This window comes from Nipponia nippon, unplaced genomic scaffold, assembly GCF_047370975.1.
Source record: "Nipponia nippon isolate SJK-2023a ecotype South Korea unplaced genomic scaffold, ASM4737097v1 scaffold_5, whole genome shotgun sequence".
NCBI lineage: Eukaryota > Metazoa > Chordata > Aves > Pelecaniformes > Threskiornithidae > Nipponia > Nipponia nippon.
The window spans coordinates 48,593,374-48,607,139 of NW_028262369.1; the positions used below are offsets into that span (position 1 = coordinate 48,593,374).

The 13,766-nt window shown below is 67.2% G+C and overlaps 2 protein-coding genes across 2 annotated transcripts in view; one reads left to right on the top strand and one right to left on the bottom strand.

Annotated features, from left to right (window-relative positions):
- Positions 1-366: 366 nt before the first annotated feature.
- Positions 367-4,203, bottom strand: PHGDH (phosphoglycerate dehydrogenase). Its single transcript, XM_087732328.1, has 12 exons — positions 3,925-4,203; positions 3,503-3,654; positions 3,258-3,323; positions 3,121-3,175; positions 2,944-3,042; positions 2,698-2,830; positions 2,465-2,613; positions 2,109-2,261; positions 1,850-1,982; positions 1,376-1,503; positions 948-1,176; positions 367-663 (listed from the first exon to the last, which is right to left on the bottom strand). The coding sequence occupies exons 1-12, from the start codon at positions 4,060-4,062 to the stop codon at positions 509-511; spliced, it is 1,590 nt and encodes a 529-aa protein (XP_087588454.1). The 5' UTR covers positions 4,063-4,203; the 3' UTR covers positions 367-508.
- Positions 4,204-6,761: 2,558 nt separating this feature from the next.
- PDE4DIP (phosphodiesterase 4D interacting protein) overlaps positions 6,762-13,766 on the top strand; it is a 35,326-nt gene continuing 28,321 nt past the window's right edge. Inside the window, exons 1-8 of the mRNA XM_087734670.1 lie at positions 6,762-6,859; positions 10,687-10,742; positions 10,976-11,154; positions 11,616-11,726; positions 12,168-12,244; positions 13,057-13,180; positions 13,254-13,408; positions 13,610-13,727. Of these exons, the coding sequence (XP_087590796.1) occupies positions 6,840-6,859; positions 10,687-10,742; positions 10,976-11,154; positions 11,616-11,726; positions 12,168-12,244; positions 13,057-13,180; positions 13,254-13,408; positions 13,610-13,727 (840 nt within the window). The 5' untranslated portion in view covers positions 6,762-6,839. The remainder of the gene's footprint in view (positions 6,860-10,686; positions 10,743-10,975; positions 11,155-11,615; positions 11,727-12,167; positions 12,245-13,056; positions 13,181-13,253; positions 13,409-13,609; positions 13,728-13,766) is intronic.

Here is a 13,766-nt window from a genome sequence, read left to right on the forward strand (position 1 = left end):
AGCTCTCTGGTCTCCTGTTTGGGGTTGGTAAGATGCCATTTTCCCCATGATGCCAGCAAATTGAAACATCCCCATGGGAAAACCTGGGCGGGGGGAAGGAGGAGGCAGGCGACACGGAGGCTGACGGGAGGGCTCAGCCCCCCTTGGAGCGCTGCCTGCTCTCTGGGCCATGCCCTGGCAGAGGACCATGGCCGGACGGGACCTCAGCGGGGCTGCAGCAGCCATGGAGACCTTTGCACCCTTGAGCAAACAGCAGCTGGGCCGGGGGGGCAGGAGGGGCTAGGGCTGGGGGCAGGAGGGACAGAGCCTGCAGGAGCTTTGGGGTCAGGGACAAGGGACCGCACAGAAAAGGCATCACACACTCTCTCCTCCTGGACCCTTTATTGAGTACAGGGCCACCCCAAGCCCAGTGCGGGGGCCGGGGGTGGCCAGGTGCGATGCTCCCCCGGCTGGGGGGGGCGGTCCAGGTGCTGCAGCTGTGGGGAGAGTCCTTGCCGGCAGTCGGAAGCTACAGGTGGAGCTGGAAGACCTCCGTGGTGCGTGTCTTCAGCTCACCAAGGTCAGACAGGGGGGCCGAGAGCCCCACAATGCTCCACTGCTCCCCTGCCACCATGCTGGAGCTGTGGTAGGACTGGAGCTGGACCCCCACCTTCCCCAGCAGCCCTGGAGAGGAGGAGAGGGGTTAGGGGCTGCAGGCTGCCCCGCTGCCCCAGCACCCGGCAGGTAGCAGGGCTCTGCCCATCTCAGCACTCCTCAAAAGGTCCACAATGCCATTTCTTTCCCCCACCCCAAGTCCTTTGCTCCAAGCCCCCATCCCAAGCCCCGCCATCCCTGTCTCTCCATGCAACATCTGCCCCCTCCCTGCTGCAGCTGAAGCTCAGCTCCAGGACAGATGCGGGGTCCCCCCAGGCTGCCCCCCCCGCTCAGGGGCGACGCGGGGAGCTCACCGGTGAGCGCAGGCAGTGCGCTGGGCTCAGAGGCTTTGGCTCTGTAGATGAGGATGGGGCCAGCCAGTGGGGCCGGCTGCTTGAAGGTGGCCCCATTGAGCTCCCGCAGCACAGGGGTGCTGCCCTGCACTGTCCCCGTTGCCCGGTGCGGGGTGCCCTGCAGGGCCACCTGCAGCAAGCTGGTGCTGCTGTCGGGTTCGGGGGCCACGTCGCTGTGGGTGGTCACAACCTGCCGGAGAGACATGGCCGCTCAGCACCCAGGTCCTGCACATGGCAGGGCACAGGGAAGGGATGCCCTCAGAGGCCCCCCCAGCCTGAGAGGTGCAGTAGCAGCCCCACAGGGCGACCCCGGGCTCATGCTGCTTGGCAGGGAAGGACAGGATCTGGGTGCACCAGGCTGATGTGTGGAGTGCTGGGTGTCCACGCACCTTCAGCCCAGCCTCCTGGGCCAGCAGCAGGGCGTTCACCAGGGTCACCTCCTTCTGTGCTCCTCCAGCCAGCATGCCCGCGGCCACGGCGGGCGTCAAGTAGCTCCCGGCCTCCTGCAGGGGTGTTCCTGGGGTGCAGGGAGGAGGCAGGGGGTGGATGGGCCAGCAGCAGAGAGGTCAACCCCATGCTGGAGCAGCCAGCCTGAGGCTGGTCCTTCCAGCCACCCATCCATACACCCATCCTCCCTCCCATCCATGCACCCATCCGTATACCCATCCATACCCCCACACCACCATCCTCCTACCATCCTCCCGCCCCACCATCCAACCACCCTCCCGTCCATCCCTCCACCTGGCCGCACACCCATCCCTCCTCCCGTCCGACCACCCCAGTGGGTCCCCATGTGCCCCTGTGTGCTGCCTGCCCATTGGGGTCCCTGTGCCCGGGCATGGGGCGCAGCCTGCCCGGCTCACCTAGGGTGCAGACCTGCACGCTGCCCTGCACTTGCTTGCCCACCGTGCGCAGTACTGTGCCCAGGGCCCTGGCCAGAGCGATCCAGGGCTTGGTCTGGGGTGCGAAAGCTTTGCTGAGAGCCTGCCCATTGACCTGCAACGAAGAACAGGACACATGATGGGAACTCGCCAGCGAGCACACAGGGTCACTCCCAATGCACCCGCTTTACAGACAGGGAGACTGAGGCACAGAGGTCAGGTGCCCAGTGGGGGGACTCACTATGCCGGCCAGCCCCTTCCCTGTGGCCATGTCCACGATCTGCATGGCTATCTCCTTGCCGCAGCGGCTCTGCGCCTCCCGTGTGCTGGCACCCAGGTGCGGGCAGCAGATGACGTTGGGGTGGTTCACCAGGTCACGGTCCTTTGGGGGCTCCTGCCGACACAGCCCCGGTCCGGCCGTCAGCCCCTGGCTCCCACCTGGGAGCCTGCAGGGGCATTTACACCCTCTTCCCTTGGAAGGAGCGGAGCTGGGGAGGGCTCCGTGGGGTTTGTTGGGCTGCCCTGGCCCGGTTTGGGCAAAGTTAAGGTGATGCTGAGCCAAAGCCAAGCTCAGGGCGTCCCCGTGGCCCCACTCACCTGTGTGAAGACGTCGAGGGCGGCCCCGCCACACTGCCCCGACTGCAGTGCCCGCAGAAGCGCGCCCTCATCCACGATGCCGCCGCGGGCGCAGTTCACCACCTGCACACCACGGCGGCACTTGGCGAAGGTGCTGTCGTTCAGGAGCCCTGTGGAGGGAGGGAGCATCATGAGCGGTGGGGGGCTGCCCCGGCTCCCCCCAAACCTCCCCTGTGCCGGTGCCCGCCCCGTACCTGTGGTGGAGGGCAGCAGCGGCGTGTGCACTGTGATGAAGTCGCAGCGGGGCCAGATCTGCTCCAGAGGCAGCTGCTCCACGCCGAAGGCAGCCGAGGCTTCGGGGGTGATGATGGGATCATAGCCTATGGTCTGAGGCAGAGTGCGTGCTCGCTCCTGCAACCTGGCATGGTGCTCACGGCCGGGCCAGGGGTGTCCATACTCCCCATTGCTCCTCATCGCTCCTCCCTGCCCTGGCTCCTTACCTTCATGCCAAAAGCCTGCATGCGGGTGGCCACCTCCCTGCCGATGCGCCCCAGCCCCAGCACGCCCAGCGTCTTCCCGTTCAGCTCCATGCCCATGTACTAGGGTGCAAAGCGGAGAGTGAGCGAGCGCACCCCACACGGGCACCCGCTGCATGGGGCGCTGCACCTGCCTCCTACCTTCTTACGGTCCCACTTGCCCTCCTTCATGGAGGCAGCTGCCTGCGGGATCTGCCTGAAAGGGGAGGCTGCAGTCAGTGCAGGGGCAGGGGGCCATGGGGTGCACGTCTGTCCCCCCCCTCCTGCCCCGCGCTCACCTGGCCAAGCACAGGATCATCCCGCAGGTGAGCTCGGCGGCGCTGAGGCTGTTCCCAGTGGGTGTGCTGGGGATGGAGAGTGGTGTCACAGGTGTGTCACCCCCGGGCCGACGGGGGTCTGCACCCATGAGGATGGAGACCCAGAGGGTGGTGCTGTGGGTCGGGAGGGCGCCCTGCTGAAGCCTCCCGTCTCCTCTCCCTGTCATCCTGCACAGGCAGGGGTGTCCCCACGCTCCCGCTCTTACTTCATGACCAGGACACCCTTCCTGGTGGCCGCATCCACGTCAACGTTGTCCACGCCGGTGCCCGCTCTGCCCACCACCTGCAGCCTCTCCGCGGCCTCCAGCACCTCGGCCGTGACTTTGGTGGCCGAGCGGACGATGAGCCCATCGCAGTCCTGGGGGGGACAGGGACCGCAGGTGGGACCGGGGCCGGGGCCGGCGGTCCCGGGGGGCTCTCGGGGGGGGGGGGCGGCGGGCTGGGGAGAGCCGCTGCCCCGGGCTGGGATCCGCCGTGCGAAACCGGCCGGACTCTTGCATCAGACGGGAGGCGGGGACGGGCCCCGCTGGGCGAGGGGGGTCCGCTGCCCGCCGGGACAGCCGGACCCCAGCTGCGCCCACCCACGCCCCCACCCACCCGTGGGTGCAGCCCCCCGCGCCGCGCTCACCCGGATCTCCCGCAGCAGCTCCTCCTTGCTCAGGCCGGGCTTCTCCTGCACCCGGAGGCCGCCGGCCTGCAGGATCTCCCGGCAGCAGGGGTCCAGGCTGTCGCTGATCAGCACCTTCTGCAGCTTCCCCAGCGCCATGGCGGGCTCGGGACGGGACGGGACGGGACGGGACGGGGATGCCGGCTCCCTCCGCACGCCGCCGGGAGGCTGCTGCCGCCCGCCCGCCGAGCTAAAAGGGCTGCGAGCGGGGCACGTTTTTCGGGCTCATTGGGTCCCGTCTCCATAATCCCACCTCCTTCCCTTCCCCTCCCCGCCCCAGCCCGCCCGGGCCCCCCCCGCCCCCGGAGGGAGGGAGGAGGCGGAGGGGAGCGGGGCCAGGGCTGCGGCGGACCCCCCGCAGCCGCAGAGCAAGGGGGTGCCCCGGCAGGACCCCTCTGCCCCCGGGCCGGGGAGCCACGAAGCCGAGGGGAGCGGGGGACAGCGTGTCCCCACCCCCGCGCCCCGCGGCCGTGCCTCAGTTTCCCTGCCCCACACATCACAGCACAGCGAGGCAGGAGGGGAGCGGTGGTGGCAGCCGCGGTGGTGCAAGTGGCTCCCCGCAAGGCTGGGGGTGCTGCGGCAGGGGAGCAGCCCAGCCCCTGGCAAGCCCAGACGCGTCCCCCCAGCTCGCCCAGGAATGGGGGTTCCCCAGGCCCCACAGCCCAGAGGTGAGGCAGGGCCGTGGCCCCTGCCTGCCCCCGGTATCACGCCCGCCGTTGAGCAATGCCCCGGTAAGGGGCTGAGGGCACGGGGCCAGCTCTGGCCACCGGCTCCCAATGACATGGGGTGCACAGGAGCTGCCCAGCAAACGCCCTCCGTGGGGCAAGAGCCACGTGGCTGTGTCCAGTGACCTCGTGGGCGAAAGTGCTGGCCCTCGAGAGGGACAGCGTGGGGACCCCATGGGGCCGGGCACAGCCTGGCATGAGGGATGGCGAGGGATGGAGGACGTCGACGTCCCCTTGCTCATGGGGACAAAACATCACAGCGCAACAGGGCCAGAAACACCTTGGGTCCTGTCCAGGGGGGAGCCAGGATCTGGCCCTTCCTTGCCCACCACTTCCCATGCACTTCAGGTGGGCAGCAGGGACACGGCGCTCCCAAGCCGGGTCCTGACGGGGCTGAGCCCTTCCCCGGGCTGTGTGTTCCCCAAGCAGCAGGGCTGGACCAAACTGCCCCATGTAAGACCTGGGGTGGCCCCAGAGGCTGCTAAATCCAGCAGAGCCCAAGTGATGGACCACCGCTGCCGAGGTGTGAGAGCCCAGCGCTACGTACACCCCAGCACTGTGTACACCTTGGTGCTATGTACACCCTGGCACTACCTATAGCCCAATGCTACGTACACTGCAGCCACAGCCAGGGAACAGCCGTGACGCCAGAGGGGGGAAAGTCCAGGGCAGCCAACACAGGGCAAGAGATGGGGTCAAGGGCAGTGGCTGAAGAAATCCACAGCGGGGTCCCGAAATGGCCCCTCGGCGGGGCTGTGCGACCCGGGGACAAGGACAGGGCTCCCTCTCTGCAGCTTCACGCGTGGCGTGGGCTGGGGGCACCCACGCTGAGGGACATGCCGTGGCTGGGACACAGCCCCAGCAGCCCCACCAGCCCTTGGCACAGCCCCACCACCAGCCCTGGCATCCGTTAACCATTAAGACCTTGCTCAAGGTGCCCTCCGACCCGGCCTCTCGGCGCTCTGCTCCCCGTGCCGGCACCACCTGGGTTTGCCCAACGCCTCCGTACGTCTCCGTGGGCCCTCTCCCACGCGGTGCCTGTGGCCGGCTTGTGTGGAGGCCACGAGTGGCCAAGCCACTGCCACCGCATCATATTTGCCGGCTTTTCCCGGCCGGCTGGTGCCCTCTCCTGGGGAGCGGCGCTGGAAGCACAGCGGCACCCCAGCACCCCGGCACCCTGTCCCTCGTGGGGGCCTGCTGGGACGCAGCGGGTGCTGGCGGGGTGGCGGTGCCAGCAGGCATGTCGCCCCGCTTCTGGCCCTCCAAGGGAGCCAGCTGGAGAGACTTGAGCCTGGTCCCTTCTTGTGTGCCGAGGAAGGGCCCCTCGGGCTGGCGGGGACCCCAAGGTCAAGGGCGATCAAGGATGACAGGGGTGTCCCAGTGAAGGACTGGGAAGTCATGGAAGACCAGAGAGTAAGTGAGGGTGCTGTGGGGCTGGAAGGGCATTCGGGGGTGACAAGGGGTGACTGGGGGTGTCAGGTTGGGATGGAGGCATCCAAGGAAGACCAGGGTGGTAGGGGATGACAAGGAGGACTGGGGGTACCTGGGGTGTCAGGATGGATGGTTGGGAATGCCATGGGGGATCTTGGCTAAATGGGGGTCTTTTGGGGTGAGGGGGAAACTGGGAGAAGGAGGGGGGGGGGGGGGAGGGATCAGGGGGGGTGCCTGGGGGAGTGAAGGGTGGGGAAGGATTGGGGTTCAGCCCAGAGGGACTGGGGAGGGTGGAGGGTTGGGGCGGGGGGTGACTGTGCCAGTCGGGGCAGGCTGGCTGCTGGGCGGGGGGACTGGGGAGATGAAGGAGGGGATGGAGAGAGGGAGCGAGGGGGGCAGGGGGAGGGAGCAGGGAGGGGATGGAGGGAGGGCTGGAGCAGGAAAGGAAGGATGGAGGGTCAGCAGGAGGGATGGAGGGAGGGCAGGAAGGATGGAGGGAAGCAGGGATGGATGAAGGATGGAAGCAGGGAGGAGGAGGAGAAGGAGGAGGAGGGGATGCAGCGGCGGGCGGAGCCGGCCGGTGCCGCAGAGCCGCCTCCCCGGCGCACGCTGGGGCGGCCCGGCAGCGCCTGCGGAGACCCGCCGGTGCCCGGCCCGCTGCCGCCGGTGCCCGGCCCGCTGCCGCCCAGCGCGGCGCGGCGCTGCCCGGCCCGGGGCAGGATGCGAGCCCCGCGGCGGAGGTGAGGAGCGTGGCCGTGGGTGCGTGTGTCATCCGTGGGTGCGCGTCTCCGTGGGTGATGCGGGCCGGGATGTCCGTGTGCCCTGGGCACGCGTGGGGGCTGCCTGTGCCCACGCTGGGCTGCGGTGATGCCGTGGCAGGTTGAGGCCCAGGTACCAAGCGGCATCGGTGTGGCCGGGATGCGGCCGGGATGCAGGGGTGCTCCCTCGGGGCTGTGTGGGGCTGGACACTGCTGGTCCCCAACCCCATCTCCTGTGGGCCGCGGGTGTCCCCTGCCTGCTGCTGGGGTCCCACAGGTCGGTGCTGCCGGTGGGGCTGTAGGACACCCCACTTCCAGCTGGTCTGTGGCTGGCCGGGCCCTGTGCGGGGCAAGCCCGGGGGTGCTGCTGGGCATCCAGGCAAGAGGTCTGGGGGAGCTGCTGGCATGTGGAAGGGGAATGGGGGCCCCTCGTCCAGCACTGGGGGCCCACGGGTGTTCACTGCCCTGTGCCGTGAGGACCTGGGGTGACACGGCAGCATGTGCTGTGCCAAGCAAGAGGGCAGGGGCTGTGGGGTCCTGCGGTGCTGGGCTGGCACCAGCACTGGGCTCTCCTCCGGGCACCGGGCAGGTGGGGTTTGATGGGAGGCGCTGGGCCAAGGGTGGCCCTGTGGGAAAGGCTGTGGTTCAGGGTGCCGGTGCGGGGAGCCTGGCTTGCCCCGTCTCCCCAGCCCCGTTTGCATCCTCCCTGCTCTTTCCCTGGCTCTGTCCATCTCCAATTCCAGCCTGAGCCGCTGGCCAGACCGTTTGTCCCGGCACTTGGCCAGGGCTGCCGGGCTTCGGGAGCCGTGCCGGCTGCCACGCTTGCGGTGCAGTGCCGGGAGCCGTCCTCGCCAGGAGTGTGGGTAATGCCGGCCCCCAGCTCCCCCCATCCTGCCCTGCTCAATGGAGAGCTTGTTGCCGTGCCCTGTGTGCGGGCAGGCAGCGGGTGGCCCTGCTGTGCGCCGTGTGCCGTGCACCCACGCCCAGGCGCACAGGCGGCCGCCGTGGTCGTGGCTGGCTGTCCCCGGCTCCACCTCCCCCGTGGCGGCACTCAGCCCCTGCTGAAACATTTGTGCCGACGAGTCAGCAGGGAGCCAGGCTGTGCCACGCTCGGCATCCCGGCCCCAGCACTGAGCCGCCTTGCCCTCGCCACAGCCCCTCTGCCAGCCTGGGGACAGTCGCTGGCACCCGGAGTGGCTGTGGCTGAGCACAGGGCTGGGGGCTGCCATCCATCACTCCGTCCATCCCTCTGTCCATCTGTCTGTTCACGGGAGGTGATCTAGCAGCAGGAGGAGGTGAGTTGCCGTCGGTGTGCTGAGCAGTGCCGGGCACTTTGGGGATGCTCTCCCGTGGGGCAGTGGCCACCCTCAGACAGCCCACGCGCCGTGGCCCTGGCAGCCACCCCTGTGCTCTCCCCTCTCCCCAGTGGCACCCCGGAGTGCCGGTGCCGGCAAGCAGCCGCGGTGGCCCTGGTGCGATGCCATGGAGATGCTGTGAGTCAGCGGGTGCTCTGAGTCAGGGCCGCGTGGCACCCCTCGTGCCAGGGCTTGAAGGTACATCAGGGGTGGGAAGTGCTGCCTGGTGGGTGGGGGGCTCTGGGGTTGTGCCCCCCTCCGGCTCCGTGCTGTGCTGGCGGCTCTGCTCCGCGCCCCGGGGTGGTATGGCCGGCATGAAAGGGCTCTTGTCCTCTTTCAGCCCCAGCAGCACCGTGGCGGCCTCCCCTTTGCAGCAAACAAATTCCCAGTGTTGGACACACGGATGGGGAGGGGGGAGCCCCCGTCCAGCCCAGCCAGCCGTGGTGGTGGCAAGAGCCCAGGACTCCTGCTGGCCCAGGGTCCCCATGGCCTGCCACAGGGCTCCCAGTCCTGGTGTTGGGGGGTGCTGGTTGGGCAGCCAGGCTGCAGGAAAGCGAGTGCTCTGCTTCCTCACCCCAGAGCCCACAGCCAGCCACAGCGCTGGGCTGGCCATGTCTCTGGGTGGCCCCGAGGCCCCCCCATGGCACTGCAGCCACAGGGGTTGGCCACCCTCCTGTCTGGGTATCACCCCTCTGGGTGTTGCATCTGCTTGGGTGTTGCACACCCCAGGCATTGCATCTCCGTGGGTATCGTACTGTGTCTCCGTGGGTATTGTGCCTCTGGGTATCACACCTCCTTGGATATCAGGCGTTTGGCTGTCAGGCCTCCTTGGTTGTTGTGTCTCCAGGTATTATGCTTCTGAGTGTCATGCCTTTTTGGATGTCATGTCACTGGGTATTGTACCTCTTTGGGTACTTTGCCTCCTGGGATATCATGCCTTGGGATTTCATGCCGCTGGGTACTGTGCTTCCTTGAGTACTGTGCATCCTTGTGCATCTTGAGTCTGGGTATTGTGGCTTCTTGGATGTTTTGCCTCTGGGTATCATGCCTCCTGTGTATCAGTCCTCCTGGGGTGTCATGCCTCCAGAGATCATGTCTCTCGGACATTTTGCCCCTTGAGTACTGGGTCTCCTCGGGTGTCATGCCTTTGGGTACTGTACTTCTGGGTGTTGTGCTTCTTCTGATGTCATGCTTCTGGGTACCATGCCTCCGGGTACCGTGCCTCTGGGTACTGCGCCTCTGGATACCGTGCCTCCATGTTCTGTGCCCCTGGGTACGATGCCCCTGGGTACCGTGGTCCTGAGTACTATGCCTCTGGGTATCATGCTGGTTATGGTGCCTGGCAGAGCACAGGGCCACGGCTGGCCAGTGCTGGTGCGTTTAAAACTGTCATGCCTCAGTTTCCCCTCGTGGTGGGTTGTTGGTGCAGGGGCTGTGATGCCCCCAGCTGCCTCCCCTGCTCCCTCCCAGGCTGACAGTGCTGTGTCCCCTGCCCATGAGGTGCCGGTGTGGTGTCCCCAGCTCAGGGGGCACGGTCCCAGGGCCCCTGCCAAGGCCTGTGCTGTAGGGACCTGCTGGCCCTGCCCGGCCACCGGGGCTCAGCATCATGCGCGTGGGCAGGGCACTGCCCATCGTGGCACTGGGAACGAGTGCGCACCGCCCCGCTCATGGGACCCCACCAAAAAGCTGTCATGCTGGGATTAGAAAATAAATACTCTGATTTTTTTTTTTTAAGGAAAAAAAACTGTTTTTTTTTATTTGTGGGTTGTTTTTTTTTTTCTTTCTTTTAAATCATGAAATGACTCACACTTCTCTGCTGAAAATAAACCTGATTGTGGCTGCGGTGCGGTGGGGAGCTGATGAGCTGTGATAGCACGGAGGCAGGGGGCCCCTCAGAGAGCGGCTGGGGCCAGCCCTGCCTTAGACAGCCCCTGCTTGCTGCCAGTACCCAGACCCCCTGCCCGGGGCTGCAGGGGGCTGCTGCGGGGGCTCAGGTGGCCCTGCCAGGGCTGCTGATGGGGCTAAAGTGCTCCTAAGGGGGCACCGCCATCTGCACAGCCTCCAGGGCCTCCTGTCTTTGCACTTAGAGCAGATGCCTCCCAGCTGCGGGAACACACATGGGCACCCTCACGTGTGCACGGACAGTCGTGTGCCCCTGTGCACACACGCACAGTGGTGCACGCACCACCCCCACGGATGTACAAGGGTTTTTCCTTGCCTGGAGTTCACCCCCCACCCCAGGCAGTCTTTTGTGTGACCGTTTGGTGTCGGGAGCTCACCCCACAGCCCCCCCCCCCCAAGGTGGGGGAGACGCAGCAGCAGTCGCCATGCACAGGCTTTGGTAAAATCCCCCCTTGCTCTCCCTGGCGCAGCAGCTGGGTGGTGCACGGGGGCCCTGGGGGCTGGACCCCGATGCCTTGCGTGACACCGCCGTGTGCTCGTTCCTCTCCGCAGGGACCCCTGCAGTGGTGACGGGCTGGCCGTGCTCCCCAGAGCCAGCTGCATGGCGGGTAAGACAACCCGAGAGCTCCCCCATACTCTGCATGCCCCAGCCCCATGACCTGCCGAGGGTGATGTGCTGGTGCTCAGCACCCTGTCAGTATGCATCGCCCCAGGAGACGGCCAGGGGCTCGCCGGGCCCCAGGGGGTCCCTGTGTCCCTCCTGGTGACATCTTGGGGGCAGGCGGTGTGCGGAGCAGCCGCTTTGCTCATCTGACTGCAGCTCGCCCTTGCTCCCTCCCAGCTTCCCAAGACGGGCTGTGGGGTGAGGGTGACGAGGACCCTGCGCCGGCCGAGCCGGGGGGGTCCCATGGCCCCCCGGGTGCTCAGCCCCAGCCTGGCCCCTTGATGCAGACGTGTCTCCTCCGGGACCTGGAGATGGGTCCCCTAGCCCAGACGCAGACCCTGCGGGACTTCGAGCAGGTGAGACCGCGAGGTGCCGGGACCCCCCCGTGGCACAGCCAGGACCCCCCCCAGTACCGCAGGGTGCTTGCAGGATACGTGCTGCACCCCCTGGGTGCACTGGTGGGGTGCACAGGGCAGGACGGGGATGCAGGGCAGGCAGTGGTGGGACGGAGAGAGGGGGCTCAGCTCCCCCGGGCACCGCGCTCCCCCTCGCCGCCCTCCTGGCTGAGGCGCGTGGGGGCCTCTGGGGCTCAGGTTTCACCACCCGCCTGTCCCCGCCGTCCCGCTCCGGCGATTCCTCAAATAGCTCTGGGAGGCAAAAAAAAAAAAAGGAAAGGGGCCGCGGCAGGGACGGCGGCAGGAGCTGCGCACGGGCAGGGACCCCGAGCCGTGTCCCCGGCGGCGCCATGTGAGGGGTGCCGGGATGCCCCCCCCATGGAGTGCCGGCCATGGCTAACGGGTACCGCACGCTCTCCCAGCACCTCAACGACCTCAAGAAGGAGAATTTCAGCCTCAAGCTGCGCATCTACTTTCTGGAGGAGCGCGTTCAGCAGAAGGGCGAGGGCAGCCGGGACGATGTCTACCGGCGGGTGAGCACCCATGGGGGACGGGTGCCCCGTGGGGGTTTCCCTCCCTATGCCCCCCATTTGCCAGGAGCACAGCTGGTGGGGATGCCAGGGAGGGCATCGAGCATGACACTGGGGCTGGGGGAGCCGCCGTGCAGGGGTTTGCCCCTTGCTGCCTTTGACCGGAGCAGGGAGAGGGTCGGAGAGGGTGTCCCCAGCCTGGTGGGGTGGCCAGGGAGGGTGACGGTGCCAGTTTGGGTGCAGACAGCTGCAGCGGGTACACCCCATCCCAGGACCGGCGGGCTAGAATACCACCCATACCGCTCGGTGCCAGGAGCACCCGAAGCCCTGCTGTGGGGTGGGGGACCCCCATGCCACCTCTGATGCATTCCCGTGGGCAGCGGTGCTGGGGGGGGGTCCGGGCAAGCGTGGCAGCATCCTACCCGCCTGCCTCCTGCCCCGCAGAACATTGAGCTGAAGGTGAAGGTGGAGAGCTTGAAGCGGGAGCTGCAGGAGAAGCAGCAAGCCCTGGACAACACATGGTGAGTGGGGCCGGCCAAGCCCCTCACCCTGGGGTGGATGCGGCACCCACGTACTGTCTGCGGTGCTTGTGTGGGCATGGGGGACAGGGCTTGTCTGCCTGCACCCTGCCCAGAGCAGGCAGCGGAGGGTTTTGCAGTGGGGCTGGAGCAGTCCGCAATGGGGCCAGGCACCCGCAGGGCTCCTCTTACAGCCCTGGCACCAGCCAAAAATAAAGGGCAGCACCTGTTTGGCGGGGGAGGGCAGCGCCGTGCCCAGGGACTGTGGCACGGGTGTCCTGCAGCGGGGCATCGCTGGGCGGGGGGCTGGGGGCACGGCAGCTGGGGAGCCCCTGGTTTCAGAAGCGTGTGGGAACTGCTTCAGTGGTTCAGGGCCTGAGCATGATCTGGTGCTGCCAGAGGAGCCGTGTCCCCAGGGCAGCGGCACTGGGAGGTTACAGTATGCCTTGCCTGGGGGTCCTGCAGAAACAGCACCCACAGCATGGGGCGAGCTGGGCTGGGGGCACCTGGGGTGGCACAGCTCGCCCAGCCCAGCTGGTTTGGGGTGGGGGCTTTTGCAAAGGGAGGCCATGCTGCACCCTGCCAAGCCATGCCATGCTTCACCCTGCCATGCCATGCTGTGCCATACCGTGCCATGCCATGCCATAGCATGCTGTGCCATACTGTGCAGTGCCATGCCATGTCATGTTATGAGATGCCGTGCCATACCATGCCGTGCCACATTGTGCTGTGCCATACTGTGCTGTGCCATGCCATGCCGTGCCATGCTATGCCATTCCATGCCATGGCGTGCCGTGCCATGCTGTGCCTGGCAGGGTGGCCGCGGAGAACCAGACGACTCGCAGCCAGGCAGCGCTCCGGCAGCAGTATGAGGAGCGGCAGCGGGAGTCGGAGCATGTCTACGAGCTCCTGGAGAACAAGATCCAGCTCCTGCAGGAGGTGAGCCCAGGGGCGGTGGGGGCCGGGGGAGGCCAGGGGCAGGTGCCTCGGGGCTCATACCACTGCTGTGCAGGAGGCCAGGCTGGCACGGAATGAGGCTGAGCAGGCCACGGCGCTGGCCAGAGCTGAGGCGGAGCGGTGCCGGGAGCTGGCAGGGAAGCTGAAGGAAGCTGCGAGGACGAAGGAGGAGGACAGGAGTGATGACGGCTGTGGCGCCATGGCCCAGAGGTGGGTGCCCAGGACCTGTCCCCTCTGTGCTGCCAGCCTGTGCCCTATGCTGGTCCTTGGGGACCACCAAGGGGCTGCTGCTGTGCGGGGCCAAGGGGCTGCAGGCATCCAGGGAGGTGGAGTGGTCACTCCAAGGGGAGAGAGCCAAGCTGCAGGGGAGAGGACCATGCTGAGCATCCCCCACCCTTCACTCCCTTGCAGGAGGATTGAAGAGCTGACCCAAGAGCTGGCCGCCAGCAAACAGCTTGTGGAGATGCTGTCAGCCGAGAAGCGCGACCTGCAGCAGCGCCTGGAGGAGCCCCCGGCCGTGGGGGGACAGGTGGGTGTGCACGGCAGGGGGACCCCAGCCCAGCACCCC